Below are 17316 nucleotides of genomic sequence, written 5' to 3'. Positions count from 1 at the left end.
TCAGATTAATTCAAATATATTTTATAAGCAAGAAAGAACAATGAAGTTGTAAACAAATTTTAGCACATTCTTAAAATAAAAGATGAAGATATTCTTACGAATATCTCCCTTTCCAACCTTCTAAACCAGTTCCACTCTTTCTCCTCAGCAACTATACACGGGAAATGCAATATTAAGAGGAAATTATGAAAAATTGCTACCACAATGGATGTGGCTACTTGGTTTCTATACAACATTCCCACAGATATCACCTATTCTAAATATTAGGGGAAGTTAGTAATCTCACACATCATTGCATGGTAACTATTGACAACTGTTAACTTTTTATAACTGCTGTTTATTTCCTCTCCCTGAGTATAGGTTGCATTTATTAATGTTGAATATCAATCCCCATTGTCTGCAGACTCAACTGCTCTTTCCAACTCATGTTGTAGTTTGATTATGTCTTCTTTACTCCCCCTACATACCCCAAATTTTGGTGTGGTCTGCAAACTTGATTATGTTTGAATATAAAACACTGGACAAATATAAGAAGCAGCTACCAAGGGTGCAGAAGAGGTGTTCATTTGTTATTAGTTTCATTAGTTTAAAATATCCTCTGGAAAGCAGGCTACAACTAACAGAAAATAACCTTTCATATATACTAATGCACTGATCTTGCAAACTGCTCCACATGGGCAGATTCCAGCATCTGTGAGGCAACCGCTCCATATAGTTCTACCTATACAGACAGAGATGTCGCACAAAGTAAAATAAGCAGCTTCAAAGACCAGTTTGAGAACTCCTGCACAAGACAGGATCGTTGTACATAGGTCCAGCAAAACCAGGAACTAAATCCAAGCAGAATCCATCTTAAAAAAAGATATGTTTACATATTGTTTGCAACAACCTTATTCTAATAGCAACTGCAGAAATTTATTCTCAGCCTGTAATTTGCCCATCTACTATACATACATTTAGTTACTCTTTCTTCTTTATAGTTGCAACCACGTATTTTAATATACCTGGTTTCTGGAGCTATCTTCACCCTACAAAAACATGGTGCTATTTCACAGTCTATTATTTTGTATAACAAATCATGAAAGAAGGACTGTAGTAAACTTTATGTACATAAAAGAATGTATCTTACTGTGCAACATTTTAAAAGTGAGCTTCAAAGAAAAAAAAGGGGGGGAGAGTTGGTTGGTTTTTTTTGCTGCTTCTTCTACAGGAGCCAGAAAGGTGGTGTTCATAGCTACTTATTTTTTAAAGTTTCTTTTTCTGCCCTTTTTTTTAAAAAAAACTTAGAAATATCATCACCAAATATGCTCTTCCCTGGTTTTGCTGAAGGACTCATTGGATGACTTGGTAATGGAGACTGAGAGTTTTTTAGCCTTTATCTCAAGGACCTATGTTACTGGATCCTTAAAAAAAGTGACCTTTTATCTCAGGTGTTTTCATTAAATAGTTATTAACAAAATAAGTGAAAAACAGAGGTGTAAATTGTCTGAATGAAACCCCTTTCCCCCTCAGATGATTTGGTTTCACTTCCTTGGTACTAATTCTCTAATCATTACAATTTTCCATGGTGGACTTTCTAATGTAAACAAGGAATGGTGGGAAACCTTCAAAATCAAAACCAATCCTTACTGGACTTCTTCACACATAATAAAGAAGCAAAAAAGCCACATTTGCCCCCTCACCCTTAAAATTCCTCTTCTACTATTTTTGCTCTGTCCCTCATTTTTGTTTTTGCCACTCTTCACAAAGACGAGCACATTTTAGGGCTTGGAGGGGGAGCTGAGAAGAAAAACACCATCTGTAAAATAACAAACACTTCAAATTACAACTCTGTTAAAAAGAGTGTTGGGGAGCAGGGGGAGGGAAGAATAACAACAAGAATGGTCATCAGAATAAATAATCAGGCCATTGAACCTGGGAAAACACCCTATCAGATTACACCTTGACAATGTACTGATGCATCAAATTCCATTTGTCAAATGAAAATAATTAGCAAATCTAATAGTTGCATGCAGGACGCTTGCACAACCAAAGGCTTTCTAAAGCTGGATCATGACACCTGTTTATGTTGCTATTCAGAAAGCACCACAATTAAGTAGTAATAATCCCGGTGTTCCTTAATTGCATTGTTTTGCAGAGCTGTGTCAGGGGTCACTGTGTTTTGGGGAGGTGGGTGGCGGTGGTGTACCTGCCAACAGTGAAAAGCTATATACACCACCAGGACAATAGATTGCATTAGCTGGATTGTAAATTCTTTGGGGCAGGGCTCACCTTTTGGTTCTGTGTTTGCACAGCACAATAGGGTCTTTATCCGTGACAGGGGTTCCTAGATCCCACTGCAATATAAATAATAATAAATAAAAAATCATGCCCATACATTTTTGTTCCCTTTGAAATACATAAAGGATGGAGATAGAGCAGATAGTCAATATTCTGGGGAAATTAAAACGGAAGGCTGGCATGTGCTAAAAATGATTTTGGGATTTAGGGTGGTAATGTGGGTCTTGAGGGGGTAAGGACTAACAGTGATTACGGTTGGTGGTTCAGGCTTCTTTTGGGAAGGCACTGAGCCCTATCAGTCGTTTGGGGGCATTGAAGGGGGCGTGGTTCTCAATGGTTTCTGGAATAGGAAGGCAAAGTTTTAGAGTGGTTTTCTGTGGGGACTGCTGGCTTTCCGGCTTTGGGGCTATGAGTTTCAGTGGTGTGTGGGCTTGGGGTGGCTTTTTGTGGGGGTTATAGCTTTCGGTGACTCCCGGGCTGCGACCTGAGGTTTTGGAAATGCTGTTCTCTCTCAGCAACCTCTGGACTTGGAGGGCTATTGCTTGGTGACTGGGGGTAGGACACTGTGTGTTGAGGAGGGAAGATGCTGAGCTGGATTTGGGAGTGATCAGAGTGTGGGGGGTCAGGGGAGGTGCTGAGGAGCTGGGTTAGGGCTAGGTGCTGCAGGAGGAGGGAAGCTGCTGAGATGTATTGAGGATCACAGCTATGGGTTGGGGTCCTGGGAAAAGGGGAGATCCAAGCAGCAGGCTCTAGGGGGCTCGTTACAGGGAGAGGCAGCGGTAGCCTGGGAACCGGGTGCCAGGCCTTATTCACTCCTCCCTGGAGCCTGAACATGCCGCCGTCTCCTAGCAACGCCTGAGATGGCAAAGGGCAGGGCCAGGCTGGCTCAGTCCCAGGCATCAGGCTGTACCGGAGCCGCTGGAGGGCTCAGCCCAGCCGCTAGGGGGCGCTAGTGGGGGCAGGGGTGAGCCATGGCACAGAGAAGCACCAACCCCACCCAGCAATTCAACTTTGTGGCTCAGGATAATATCTGGTAAGGTCCCCCCACTCCTCTCACTCTGACTCGCCCCCTCCAAGTCACTACTGAATCTCCTGCCCCCCATCCCAATCCTCATTCTGGCTCGCCCCCCCCCCTCGTGTCACGACCCAAAAATCCTCCCCCACTCCCTCGCTCCAACTCCCCCCACCCTGGGTCACCCCCCGAATCTCCTCCCCCAACCCCTTGCTTTGACCCCCCCTCCTGGGTCTCTACCCCAATCTCCCCCCTCCACTGCGGTCTCCAACCCCCTCTTTCCAACTCCAAAGCCCCATCCCCTAAACTTCTCCTCTCACCCTGTGGCCTCTATACCAGCTTCAATTCTAGACACAACCCCCTCCCCGCACAAGAAGCCCACCCCAACACACACACACCCTACCACATGGCTCACCCCATCCCACATGGCTCCTGGCCCCAATCCTGCAGACACAGTTCTGGTACCCATGCCTCCCCTCCTGTAGCCTCAAACACATTGCACACCTTTCCCCCTCTCATGCCCATTCCCAGGACCTTATCCTAATGACCTTCCCTATCCCAATCCTCATTTCCTCCCATCACTGATTCCACTGACCTCGGGGCTCTCGGGTTTCCTGATAAATACTTATTTATCTAAATGGCCTATTATATATAGCACTGCCTTTGTTAATATTCCCTTCCTTCTCTCTCTATTTTCTCTCATCTCTGAATATATATGACAGATTTTGCCTGATAAGTGTTATACCGTGTAAAACTCTTGAAAAGCTTTGATGTCTCTGTGAAATTAAATACCTGTTTTAATTTAAAAAAAAACGTAGCAAGTACAGTCCTGAACAGAAAAGCTAAGCTGATGAGACATGAATGTGAGGTGGGCTGCATATGAATTTCATTCATCAATACACTCAGCACTCCGCAGTCATTGGTATGATTCTTGTTACACCCATTTTTCTCATGTATATGTGCGTGATGTGGAGTGGCAGGTACCAATAGTAATTGGGAAAAATAGCAAGTAAAGTCCTTTTTCTTAAGGTAAGAAAAAAATAAATGAATGGTCAACAAGAAGTGTAGTAAATGCAATTCTGAGCAGAGTTTTTGCTTAAAGTCTAAGCAATGGTCATAGTTATTTTGGTGTGTGTTTATTAAATTAGTTTATCTGTAGTTCATTCTTAACAGGTATATTTGGTTAATTGAGACATATGAAATATGAAATCAGGTCTGTTCTCATTGACAGGTTCATAGAGTCACTTTTTCCATGGATTACTGGCCACTACTGTAACAAAATCTGCCAGTGTTATTGAGTCAGGATTCCCAAATGATTATGTTTCTGAGACTTCATCTGAGCATGAATTCTAAACATGAATCTAATTTAGCAGGGGACATATTCAGTCTTACTTTTCTCTGATAAGATCCTTGGCTGAGACTTCTTGAGCCTTACATTTTTAATACAGATACTTCTGGTTTAAGTTGGGGGGACTACAACTTAATAATTTACATTTCTCATCATCCTAAATTGTGTTTTGTGACTAGAATTTTTATTTTAATGATAACTGGGAAAGAGTTTTCAAACATAATTTCTGTCTGCTTCAGGAAATACCACGTTGAAACTGAGTTTGAAGCTGCAAAGAAATGGTCCATCAAATGGGGATTTTTAACAACACCTTTTGAGGAGGTAAAACTAAATTTGATGTAGTATGTGTATGAAATTTACTTGAATAGTATACCCAGAATAGCTAGGTACAACTTTCAGTTAAGATGTCCCAGTTTAGAATCATTATTATTGAAAGCCAAGCTGTAACAGGCTGCACACCGTGCCCCTCTGGTTCAGCCCTTCTCCCCCTCTTCTCAGGGGGACTTCAGGTTGGTGCAACACCCATGCTCTTTATTTGTGATCAAGTCCCCACCACCAGTTCCCAACTATATCCAGCCTTTTTACAGCAGTTTAGCCTACCACAGACCTGGCCAGCAACAGACTGGGTTGGGTCGGGTCGGGTCCGGTCCGATCCGATCCGGGCCCGTCTCTGCCCTCTCCTCTCCTCTCCCTTCCTCCCAGCCTTATAGCTCCTGCTAACGAGGCTGGCAGCCATGGTCAGTTATCAAACAAGCATCAGGCTATCTACCCAGCCCCAATCCAATCCCCCTAATTGGGGCTGGAATGGCAGGACTTGACTAAGGTCTCTCTAGCAGCAAAATATATTTCTTCAAAGAATCTTGGTCTTCTTTTGCAGACAACATGAATGGAGCATATAAGTATAGATAAGCACTGATAACTTGGAGCCCTATTTGTAGGAGTACTAACAAATGGGGTTCTTTTAAGGTGATAGTTCCAGTTTCTTTCAGAATAAAATATGACAAGTTGTACTTTGTATGTTGCACATATTCTAATATTTCTCTTGATGCACATCACTCTCAGTGGTGCTGACCAGAACTAGATGCACTGACAGGAGAATATTTCCCCTTTGTTTGTCTATGAGATGCTTTTAAAATGGAAGGAGGGCAAGGATTTAGCTAATTTAATTTTTAGTAAGGAATTTTACCATGTGCTAAAATAATCTCTACTGAAATAGGGTTAATGTTGCCACTGAATTTAATGGCAAACCTCCCACTGGTTTAAATGGGAAGAGGTTCATGGCCTGTATATTTAAACATTACAGGATGCAGATTAAGTGACTCATATTTTACTGAATTTAATTGACTATCTGATACGATCTTCTCTGTGAGACTAGTTTCTGCATAATATTTCCTGTATTGAATGGCTTGAAAGAATGATTAAGTGCACCTAAAACAAATTGTAACAAATGTGAACACAAGCAGCAATAACAGAAAGGGGCTGCAGCGTTGCAAGTTTATATATTATGATCCAATGGTTAGAGCATGGATTGGATGGCAGGGCATGTGGATTCTGTTCCCAACTCTGCCACTGATTTGTGTGACTTTGGACAAGACTCTTAATCTCTTTGGGTCAGATTTTCAAAGGTACTTAGACTCTTGGAGATGCAAATAGATGCCTAGTGGGATTTTCAAAAGTGCCTAAGAAGGATAGGTGCCTAAGTCCTATTGTCAATCTACATCTTTAGGTGCCTATGTACCTTTGAAAATCTGGCCCTCTGGGTTTCAGTATCCCTTCTTTACAAACAGGGTAAATTACATTTTGTACAGCACTTGGAGATCTACAGATGAAAAGCATGATATAAGCTTTAACCAATATGTTTAATGCCATATACTACTATTCGCTGTATATTGCAAATGTATTTGGCACTTTTATTACGAATTTTTAGTTTATTGTCACACAAAACAAATGTGCAGGTGTCTTCGATTCAGTGAAGTAAGTGAGAGTTGAGGGCGCTCAGCAAAATTCAGCCTGTCTTCAATTCAGAATTAAAGCCCTTTCTGAAACTGAAAAGTGCATTAGAACAGCTTCCAAAGCTGTATAATAAATAGTCCTGTATTGGGGGCCAAGAACACAGTGCACAGATACCATAGTGATGGGAATGGTTTAGAGATCAGCTATTAAAATGCTAGGACAACACATTTCTTAGCCTGAAGTGTTAATTTTTGATTAATGTTGATATTCTATTTTTAGTTGATAAAAGACGAAAGGAAAGAACCCACTAAGCCTAAGATAGAGCTTCCAGAACATTTACAAATCCGACCTGTAACACCAGTGGAAAAATATATTAAGGTTAGACAATAGAGTTAAAAATGGCAATATAGGTTAAATCGGTCTTAAGCAGCCACCCAAGGGCTAAAAGTCAGTCACCTTGTAGAGGTGGGTCTTCCACTAAAGGTCAGACTAAATTGTATTGGAAACCTCAGGGATACTTTAAAGGGTTCGCTTAAGCCAGGGAATTTCTCTTTAGATGTGGTTGTTACTATGGGTTTCACTGTACAACAATCAACTGTTATGGTAAAGCACCTCCTCTTTAACCTTCTGTGTAACATAAGGTTTATATAGTATCAGATCAGTCATCTAATGTGGGGAGGAGGGGGGAGTAGTATTTATAAGGTGCTCTATGGAGTCCCCTCGCCCCCTCCATCTCTCAATGATTTCAAGATGTATCATAACCCATTTTTAAGAGCCATTTTTCAACTTCAACATTGTAAAAACAAATCCTTACTCTGTCTTTATTGAAACAAATCATTTTTTCTGGATTTTATTTATTTTAAGCCCTCTTAGTGGCACAAATTAGATTTTCTTGCTACTCCTACTGGGCTATATTCTAACTGATGATTCAGCAATTTGGTTTTCTAGCAGGTCGTTGCTACTCATATTCCTGAATGCCAGTGGGAGTTGTACACACACCTGTTTCTGACAGTGGAACCTGGCACATTGTTTAATTCATAATTGTACAGTGTTTGTACTTCAAGTGGATGTCCCCACCCAGGCAATCTTCTGCTCAGTAGCCAAAAGAGCAGCATGTAGCCACAAAACAAAGCAAAAATAAAAGCACATGAGAAGGGAAAGATTAAAAGGCAGAAGAGAACAGAAGAGAAAATGGGCAGAATAAAATTGGTGGCAATGGTGCCAACCTGTAATGTGAGAAGACTCTCACTCATCCTTTTCAAGAGGGCACCAACGGAAGACATTTGGCAGCTGCTAGGTTAATAGATAGTAGAATTTACAGAGACCCCCGGGGCTTTAAAGGGATTACTTGTGTGAATAAGGATTGAAAGCCCCATAAGCCCCAATCCTACAAAGACATCCACCGCCACAGACCCTTATTTCACCCCACTGAACTGACCAGAACTGTGCTGGAGTAAAAGATGGCATGGGCAGATTTCTTTAAGTCAGGGCCTTATATCATAATTTCCTTGGGAGAGCGCTCCTGTTTCATATATCTATAAAGAGCTATGAATACCTGTCTCTCTATCAGTACTACTACAGAATCTGCTGTAACATTGCATCAGTGTCTGTAACTAGGAAGTGAATTCTTCTTCCTCCTTTGGCTTGGTTATTGTAGCCTTTTCCTTATAGCAGTAGATCCATTGATCACTGGTGGTCTGCTGAGAGCTGACTTGTGACATGGTATTGGCTGTTCTTGGTTCCTGCTGTTGGCTCATATTAAAGAAGCCAACAATACATTCAATTTCTTAATATTTCTCTTCCATGTAAGCAATTAAGTAACTGCTAATTGCCAGTGAGCAGGATACTCAGTCAGAAACAGGTGGTGAGCTGGGGGTCATGCGATTGCCAATGGGAGGGGAGGTTAGTCCATGAGACAATATCTCTATTGAGATGCGTACCATATTATGGAAGAAAGTAACATTAGAAACCCCACTTCTTGGTGGAAAAAAAATTTTTTAAAGGATTTACAAAAATAATAAGCCACAAAGCTGCTATCAAAATCAAAATAACTGAAACTTAAAGAAAAAGTTAGTGCAGAATGTTAGAATTGGAAAAGTGCCACCCTTTCTGCTGTTAGAGCTTCACATTCTTAAATCATGTTGTAAGTCCAAATATTCAAGTCAGAGCCAAGCTTACCTATGTCTGCACTTTTAGGGTATGCCTACACAGCAGCTGGAAGATGTGAAGCTCGGTTAGACGCACTCTCACAGGCTCTGCTTGAGCTAGTGCACAAAAAATAACTGTGGCCATAGCAGCATGATTGGCGGCTCGGGCGAGCTGTCCGAGTACATATCTTGGACGGGGTTATACCCAGGCAGCTAGCCTGAGCTGCCACCCATGCCGCTGTGACCATATTGCTTCTTTTAGCATGCTAGCTCGAGCAGAGCTAGTGCACACGCAGCTACCTGAGCTGTGAATTACACTTCTTAGCTGCAGGGTGGACCTACCCTTAATTTGTAGGCACAAGTAATTGCACCTGCACCTGTCTTGGGCATTCAACGTGTGTATTACAAATTCGACAGTTGGTCACTCAGTTGCAAGATTAGCATGTGCAGCCAATGGTGTGTGCACAGAAACAGAGGCCAAGGCTTCAGATTTGACCTTTGCCAAGGAGAGCAAGAATTAGTTTGGGATCTATGCAGCAGTTCATCCTTTTACATGAAGATCCATATTCATGGTTTCTAAATCGGTGATTTGAAATGATCCCATTTGCTCTCTCTCATGGCAATGCACAGTAATGACATGTCCGTTCCTTTGGCTGGGTTAGACATGCAATCCCCTTGCCTTCTCGTCCCCTTCTCTTTCCTGCAGAATAGAGGTGGGACATTGTTTTCGCCATTATCCTGCTCAGTGGGTGGCGTTTATGGCAATAGAAAATCATCTCTTCAAAGGACGTGCTCCACCTAAATATCAAAAACATTTTTCAGTCTTGGCCCAGGAACAAAGCAAAACAACTCTGGCAAAAGAATAAACTGAAACATGGTTCTCTCCCTGTGTATTTCTCTACTGAGTAAGTCCCCAGATGTTAAAGTGGTACAACAGAGAGCACTTCTAATGTGCCTTAGTAGGCTGATTCAGCCAAAGTAAGCAGCGCAGTCAGTGATCGGAGAACGCTGGCTTTTGTTTTGTTTCCTTCTTACTGATTAACTTGATGCAGAACCATCTTTTATGCTAGAAACAGACTTTAAAGGATAAGTAGTTCTCGGTGCAAGAGCCAGCTTCAGTAATAGCTTCAGCGTTTGGCCTTAGAACTATTATTTCTTTGCTATGTTACATCCAATTTGGTACCAAAATGTCTGCTTCCCTTGTTTAGAAATGTTACCTACCCAGAGATTATTTTAATATTTGATAGTTGGGAAACAATTAAAGCATTGGCTTAAATTTTGCTTCTAACAGTGAAAACCAAACAAAGGCTCTAGTAATTTATTAAACAAAGATAATGATGAGACGCTATAATCTAAAATATATTAAACACTTAAGTCTTTCCTGCCAAATTAAGTTAAAGCTAATTTTCATACTCTTCTTTTTGCTTAAGGTGCCTTTCAATAGTAGAGAAAACTTGAAAAATCAGATGTATGTTGATAAAAACTGAGGATTGGATGGCAAATGGAATGCTTTCCTTTTAACTTCTGATTACCTCTTGTTTATTACCTTTGGAACTAGCTTATTTTCTTCCATACACACTGATTTAGGCATTACAATAATTTTTAAGCCTGTTGGTCAAAAAAAAAAAACCAATCGCTTAACCAGAACCTTTTAATATTTTCCATTGCTATTAAAAATATTTTCAACATAGCTTGCTGTAGAATGGGCCCCCAAAATATTCTAGATGCTTTTTAATGATGACCTCTGTATTATGGGCTCAATCCGGTAGGGTGCTAGTCAACTCTTGGAAGTTGAAGGTTATTCAGCACTATGCAGGATGGCACAGCATATAATTGGCACTACTTTAAAGACAGAATTCACTTAAACTTTGAAGTAGTATTAGTATTCATCAATTTTCATTAAAAAAAAAAAACTATTTGAAAAAAAATTGTCCATTCCATCAACACTAGAATACAAAAGAGCATGTTGCATGGCAGTACAATAGAAATGGACAATAAATATACTTAATTTTATTTATTTACTCTTATTTCAGGTCTACCCATCTCCTCCAATCCCTAAAACAACTCAAGGATTTATTGGCTGGAGATCATCTGTGCCAGGACTGGAACTTGAACGTTATTATCAGATCAGAAGCTGCAAAGGTGCCTTTCACAAGGATCTGAAGTGGCCTGATGAACCCTCTGATTGACATTAAGAAATAATGAATAGGCATATTGAGCCATTTTTTCTTAATCTAAGTTAATATTCAGTAGAACAAATGTCAGATTTGCATAAATTGATATTAGAGGATAAATGTTTGTGCATAATGTCAGGAATAGATTAGGTGAGAGGTATATGTGAGAAATGTAGCATGTCAGTTATTACTGTTTTATTGAAGTCTACTGTATACATACTGTTAGTGCACATTTTGGAATGTTTTATCCAGGAAAGCAGCTCTAATTTAAACACCTTATATTCTGCAATAAGTTTTCCTGTAAAAGAATCTTAGGAAGATTATTTAAGTAGCACCCTTCTAATTGTCTGCATTACAACTCATCTATGACTGTGCTGGTGAGTCAGATGTGTAACTAAGCCATAAATTACTAAATACATTGTATATTGCATTGTGTATGCTTTATAGGTAGTTTGTGTAATGAACACATTTGTGTTATTTAGTGGATCCCTGTTGAGCTGTGTAGTCGGTCCTAGCCGGGGCTCGACCCTTCCGGACAGGAGGGGAGCCACACCGACTCACTACTGTGGGAACAAGTAGTCAGTTAGTCCCGAAACTCCGGCTCTTTAGTGCAGAGTCGGAGCAACCACAGTTAAAGCTCAGGCCCTTGACTGCAGGGGCTGAGCGAGCAAATAGTTCAGAGCCCAGGCCCTGGATCAGGGCGGGGCAAACACAGTTAGGCTCAGGCCCTTGTTTTCAGGGGCTGAGCGAGCAAAGAGTTCAAAGCCCAGGCCCTGGATCAGGGCGGGGCAAACACAGTTAGGCTCAGGCCCTTGTTTGCAGGGGCTGAGCGAGCAAATAGTTCAGAGCCCAGGCCCTGGATCAGGGCGGGGCAAACACAGTTAGGCTCAGGCCCTTGTTTTCAGGGGCTGAGCGAGCAAAGAGTTCAAAGCCCAGGCCCTGGATCAGGGCGGGGCAAACACAGTTAGGCTCAGGCCCTTGTTTGCAGGGGCTGAGCGAGCAAATAGTTCAGAGCCCAGGCCCTGGATCAGGGCGGGGCAAACACAGTTAGGCTCAGGCCCTTGTTTTCAGGGGCTGAGCGAGCAAAGAGTTCAAAGCCCAGGCCCTGGATCAGGGCGGGGCAAACACAGTAAGGTTCAGGCCCTTGTTGCAGGGGCTGAGCGAGCAAATAGTTCAAAGCCCAGGCCCTGGATCAGGGCAGGGCAAACACAGTAAGGCTCAGGCCCTTGTTGCAGGGGCTGAGCGAGCAAATAGCTCAAAAGGTACGCCTAGGCTTGCTGTAGCCGAGCGTTGGGTGAGGGGGAAGCCTGCCACCCGTGCAGGGGGTGGCAGGGGGGAACGCAGGCCCACCCACTCCACTGCGTTCCAGCCCGGGGCCCTAACAGCGGTTGCTGCCGCTGCTGGTCAGTGGGGTATCCAGACCGCAACACACTGACATAGGCTCACACTCAGTTGCAGCCGGACCGGGGTCGGCTATCCCCGGGCTACTTCCGTGATCCCCCTCACAGCCTACCTCGTTCGTTACGCCGGGATCGGGCCAGTCCATCTCCATGGGCTCCTCTCTGCCCGGGCTCGGCGGCAAGTCTGGTAGCTCTGCCGGGAAGTCCGGCCAATGGTCCTCAGGCGGCTCCTCTGGATAGCAGCAGGGGTGAAGGGGTTCGGGTCCAGTCTCACCCTCAGGGTTAGTGGGGTCCGGTTCCCAGGGGTTCTCCCAGTGGCGGGCGTGAACGGGCTCCGGCGGCTCCTCCTCGTAGTGGGCCCGGGGTAGCTCAGGCCAGCCAGGGTCCAAGCCCCGGTCTTCGACGGTCTCCTGGCCAGGAGCTACCGGCCACACGTCTGCTCCCTGTGGTGGCTGAGACCCAACTGAGCTCTGGCGGCTGGCCTTTATACTTCCTGTCCCGCCCCTTGACTTCTGGGGGGCGGGGACAGGCGGTGGTGGTTCCACCCACTCCGGTGCCGGCACGTGGGCTCCCTCTTCTGGACAGGAGGGGAGCCACACCGACTCACTACAAGCTGCCTGATCCGTATAAATAGTTCCCATAGATTCTATGTATCTGCATGCAAGCAGGTCGCTTTCAAGATCAGTTATTTTAGTATCAGAACCACTTAGATGAATGATCAAAAAGGTATCCATATGTACACTGGTGATCATTTAACTGTATATAATATTACAATGATTTCTCAAGCAATTGAATTAGAGTAATTATATTTAAATAATTTACATAATCTAGAGTTGGTCAGGGACTCAGAAATAGTTTGTTGAAAAAACTGACAAAAGCAACAAAGTTGGCAAAATACAAGTAATTGTATTGCATTCAAACACCTCCAAAGCCATCCAGCAATGTACAAAACATGTACATTTTACAGAAGCAAACACAATGCCTCGTGTTTCAACCAAAACCAAACAAAAAACCCTCACACTAATTTTTCAGAAACATTGTGGGTTTGAAAAAAGAAAGAAAAACAAAAAAATCACACAAACCCATTAGCATTGCCTATAGGTCACTGAGTAACCCACTGAACAGCCGTCAGGTTACAGAACGACTCACTCTTTGATTGAAAATGCTTGTCACATGACGTTTAGAGAGCTTATAGAGTGCACCCTGTGTCCCCCTTATCAAACAGGCACATTAGTCTCACAGTTGCATAGCTGAGTGCAATATAACATGCACAGGTTTAAAATTAAAAGCACTTTGCTACTGCACATAAATTAGGCCTGAATGCAAACCAGAATGAGGTTTCTCTGCCTCACCTGATACATTTGAGGGTCTGATCCACCTGACATTAAAATCAATGGAAAGATTCCTATTCCTATTGAGTTTACTGGGCATTGGTACTGAGTTCTTTCAGTGGGTCTCAAATAATTATGTGCAAACTGGTCCCTCTCATCTGTGCTGAGAAATCACTGGCTTCTAACAGGTACCCGTTTCCTCTTGCTGTTGGTACAAAGGACTTTATAATAATCATTGTGGTGTTACCAAATGTGGGGATCAGGGACCAGTCTCACTTGTTTGGGTTTACATTTGGGGACAAATGAGCTGCTGTACTGTTCAAGGTGGAAAAACTTGTGTCATACCAGTCTGGCTATTATAGCATGGCTTCTTTATTTCTGAAATCAGTCGCCTGTATCAGAGCCATGCACCAGTGCAAGTCACACTTTACACTGGTGCAGTGTGGAATCAACATTATGATTTGCCCTGTGCAGCTACAGTGGTTTAGCTATCCCAGTGAAAACGAGCTGTTGTTGCAGGGTTCAGTCCTGTTTTACTGTGTTAACACTTCAATACACGCCACCTAGCTGAAAGTCCATTAAAGGACCATTACAAAATGAGGAATAATTGGGTAGGCAATAGTACTGCAGAAAAGGATCTAGAGGCGATAGTGGCCAGAGGAGGGCAAAATAAGTGATAAAAGGTTTAATAACTCCAACCTATTTATTTAGCGTGTGCATAGTCATCTAGCCAAGCGATGGCATCTTCAGTGGTGTGATGCAGTTCTTCTAAGCCACCACTGAACCTTGTCAGCAGGCATTCACTGACAACTTGCATCATAGTCTGTGTTGCGCTGCGGCTGCACAAAGGGCTGTCACGAAGACCCCGGTGATACCGGTTGGCTGCACATAGACCTTGCCCGGTCCGGAACCTGTTCAACAGGGACCATTGGTGACAGGGCAGGTCAAAACCAGGCAGGCAAATTGTGGGGTCAGTGACGAGGGACTGGTTGGGGATTATAACATATATCCATTCCTCTCGCCAGAGTGTTTCCATCCTAACATCCTGGCATGGCAGATGAGTCCATAATGGGCGACGTGACAGCAGACGTGCAGCTGGTGGTTTAAAAAGGTCATTGTGCAGCAGCAGGCTTGAGTTGTCACCTACTTTCTCCAGTAACTTGCCAGTGGCAACCTCTCGTCTGATATGAAGAGCAATATTGCTCAGAACTGGAAGCCATGGGAGTGGAGTCAGATGCAGGGTGCCAGTGATGATACGCGACCTATGAGGAAAGGTTAAAAAACTGGGCATGTTTAGTCTTGAAAAAAAAAAAAAAAACCTGATGGTGGACCCGATAATCTTCAACTATGTTAAGACTGCTATAAAGAAGCCGGTGATCAATTGTTCTCCATGTCCATTGAGGGTAGGCCATGAAGTAAGGGATTTAATCTGAAGCATGGGAGATTTAGGTTAGATATTAGGAACAATGTTCTAACTGTAAGAATAGTTAAGTAATGGAATAGGCTTCCAAAGGAGGTGTGGAATCCCCATCATTGGAGGTTTTGAAGAACAAATTGGACAAACAACTGTCAGGGATGGTCTAGGTTTACTTGGTCCTGCCTTAGTACAGGGGGCTTGACTTTATGACCACTTGAGGTCCCTTTCCAGCCCTATATTTTTATGATTATTTTGATTTACAGCCATTTGCAGGTTGTTTAACTTGTGAAGATATTTGAAATTAAAGGAAGATTTAAAAAATCCCAGAAATTAACAGGTGACTTCTCCCTACCTCAAAAATCCTCTATTTGTAGTATTGCTATCAAAACTCCAGTGCATCCTGCAGCTGTCAATACCTACTTCTTGAGTCAGCAACAACCCGCTGGCACAAATGGCAGTAGGTCAGCTGTTAGTGAGGAGTTGTTTTTCTTTCCTGCTTCCCAAGAAGTGACTCATGATGATCAACAGCCCATCTATTTTTTTACTTTAACATCCCACTCCAAATGCCCACAAAAGAACATTTGACTTTCTCCATATTCTTTACAAATAATGGAGAGGTGACTCACATCCTTTGGAAAGATTACCCAAAGAATGAGAACCCATATCAGAAATCACCCCCAGACAATTTACTTTAGAACCAGAGTAAGGAGTAATTTAAAATCAGACTCTGGAAAGTATCTGAAGTTTCAAGTTTGCTACAAACAACACAGCGTTAAAAAGAAAACACAGTGCTCAGTGAACAGATAGGGCCATACTAGAAGTCAGTGTTTTTGATCAATGTCTTCCTTCCTTCCTTGCCAGAGCTGTGTTTATATTGCTGTCAGGAAGGTGGCCCATTTTGATTATATTTAACAAATTTTCCATTAAATGGTTCTCAGACTTATTTTAAAGGCAAGTGTAAACTGACCCTTGAATTCCAATCTGGTTTCAGATAAATGTTTGTGCTGTAGAGGAACCTGTAATTTAATAGCTGAAAAGGCACATAAAATTCAGAGAGCACTATTTTAAATGCCAGGGTAGATGGAGCCAAACAAAGGAGAGACAACACTGTTGAGATTGTATTTTGAATTTTTTTAATACTGACTGACTCGAGAAGAACCAGAAATGGCACCCTGTATCCTGTGGGTGATTTGTATAAAATGTGGTTCAGCTCCAAACAACTCCTGGGTTTTTATTTTGCAAAACCAAAACAAGACTGACAACATTTTACAAACCCAAAATAATTCCCAGCTTGCCAATCTGCAACTGTAAATTGCTGGTGTTTATAACTGATACCTGAAAACTAACTCAAGACCAAGAATAAGTATTTGTGTTCTACTTTGCTTCGGTTAAGAGGCCTTTTGATGGTAACCTAACTGTAAGGCTACGATTTAGTCACGGGTATTTTTACTAAAAGTCATGGACAGGTCATGGGCAATAAACAAAAATTCACAGCCCGTGGCCTGTCCATGACTTATACTATAAATATCCCTGACTAAATCTTGGGGGAGGGATCACTGCTGGGGTAGGGGGTGCCCCGGGGGGCTGCTACTGGGCAGGTGTCTGGGGGGGGGGGGGGACGCTGCTGGGGGAGGTGCTCTGGGGGGCTGCCCCGGGACCACAGCCGGGGGCCGGCGAGCAGCGGCAGCTCTGGACACCCCGGGACCACTGCTGGGGGCCGCCAAGCAGTGACTGCTTTGGCCGCCCCCGGGACCGCTGCTCAGGCAGTCCCAGGACCCAGTTGCAACGGCCCCGGCTCCTGCGCTCCCTGGCTCCAGGGTTGCTCCAGCAGTGGTTGGTGCGGCTGGCTGAGGGGCTGCCCGAGTGGCTGGCTGAGGAACCACTCCAGCAGTGGCCGGTGTGACTGTCCCTGAGGCCACCTGAGCAGCTGGCCCCTGAAGCCAGCTGCTTGCGCAGCCCTGGGGTCAGCCACACTGGCTGCCGCAGAAGTCCCAGAGTTCGCAGAAAGTCACAGAATCCGTGACCTCCATGATCTCCGTGACAACACGGAGCCCTACCTAGCAGTGATGTTCAAATACTCGTTCGCAGGATCTGAATTACTTCATCTAATCTGAATTAATCATTACTTGATCCACAAATCAGCGGAGGGTTTTTTTTGTTTAATGAAACTTTTGAAAAAAATCATTTTGTATTGCTCTGATTGTATCTACTTTCCCAAGATTCCTCTTTTGCCTTTTCTGTATTTAATACAATT

The 17316-nt window shown here is 43.2% G+C and overlaps 1 protein-coding gene across 1 annotated transcript; it reads left to right on the top strand.

The window, feature by feature from the left end:
• The first annotated feature begins 3251 nt into the window (after positions 1–3251).
• C12H20orf85 (chromosome 12 C20orf85 homolog) lies at positions 3252–10929 on the top strand. Its single transcript, XM_054045382.1, has 4 exons — positions 3252–3313; positions 4880–4961; positions 6873–6971; positions 10774–10929. The coding sequence occupies exons 1-4, from the start codon at positions 3252–3254 to the stop codon at positions 10927–10929; spliced, it is 399 nt and encodes a 132-aa protein (XP_053901357.1).
• Positions 10930–17316: the final 6387 nt, after the last annotated feature.

This window comes from Malaclemys terrapin, chromosome 12 (assembly GCF_027887155.1).
Source record: "Malaclemys terrapin pileata isolate rMalTer1 chromosome 12, rMalTer1.hap1, whole genome shotgun sequence".
Taxonomy (NCBI): Eukaryota; Metazoa; Chordata; order Testudines; family Emydidae; genus Malaclemys; species Malaclemys terrapin.
This window is presented reverse-complemented; position numbering and strand designations above follow the sequence as displayed.

Coding starts and splice junctions, on each gene's coding strand:
- C12H20orf85 (XM_054045382.1), top strand. CDS start 3,252: ATGGCACAGAGAAGCACCAACCCCACCCAGCAATTCAACTTTGTGGCT. Junction 4,962..6,872: donor TAACAACACCTTTTGAGGAG/GTAAAACTAAAT, acceptor TTCTATTTTTAG/TTGATAAAAGACGAAAGGAA. Junction 6,972..10,773: donor CAGTGGAAAAATATATTAAG/GTTAGACAATAG, acceptor CTCTTATTTCAG/GTCTACCCATCTCCTCCAAT.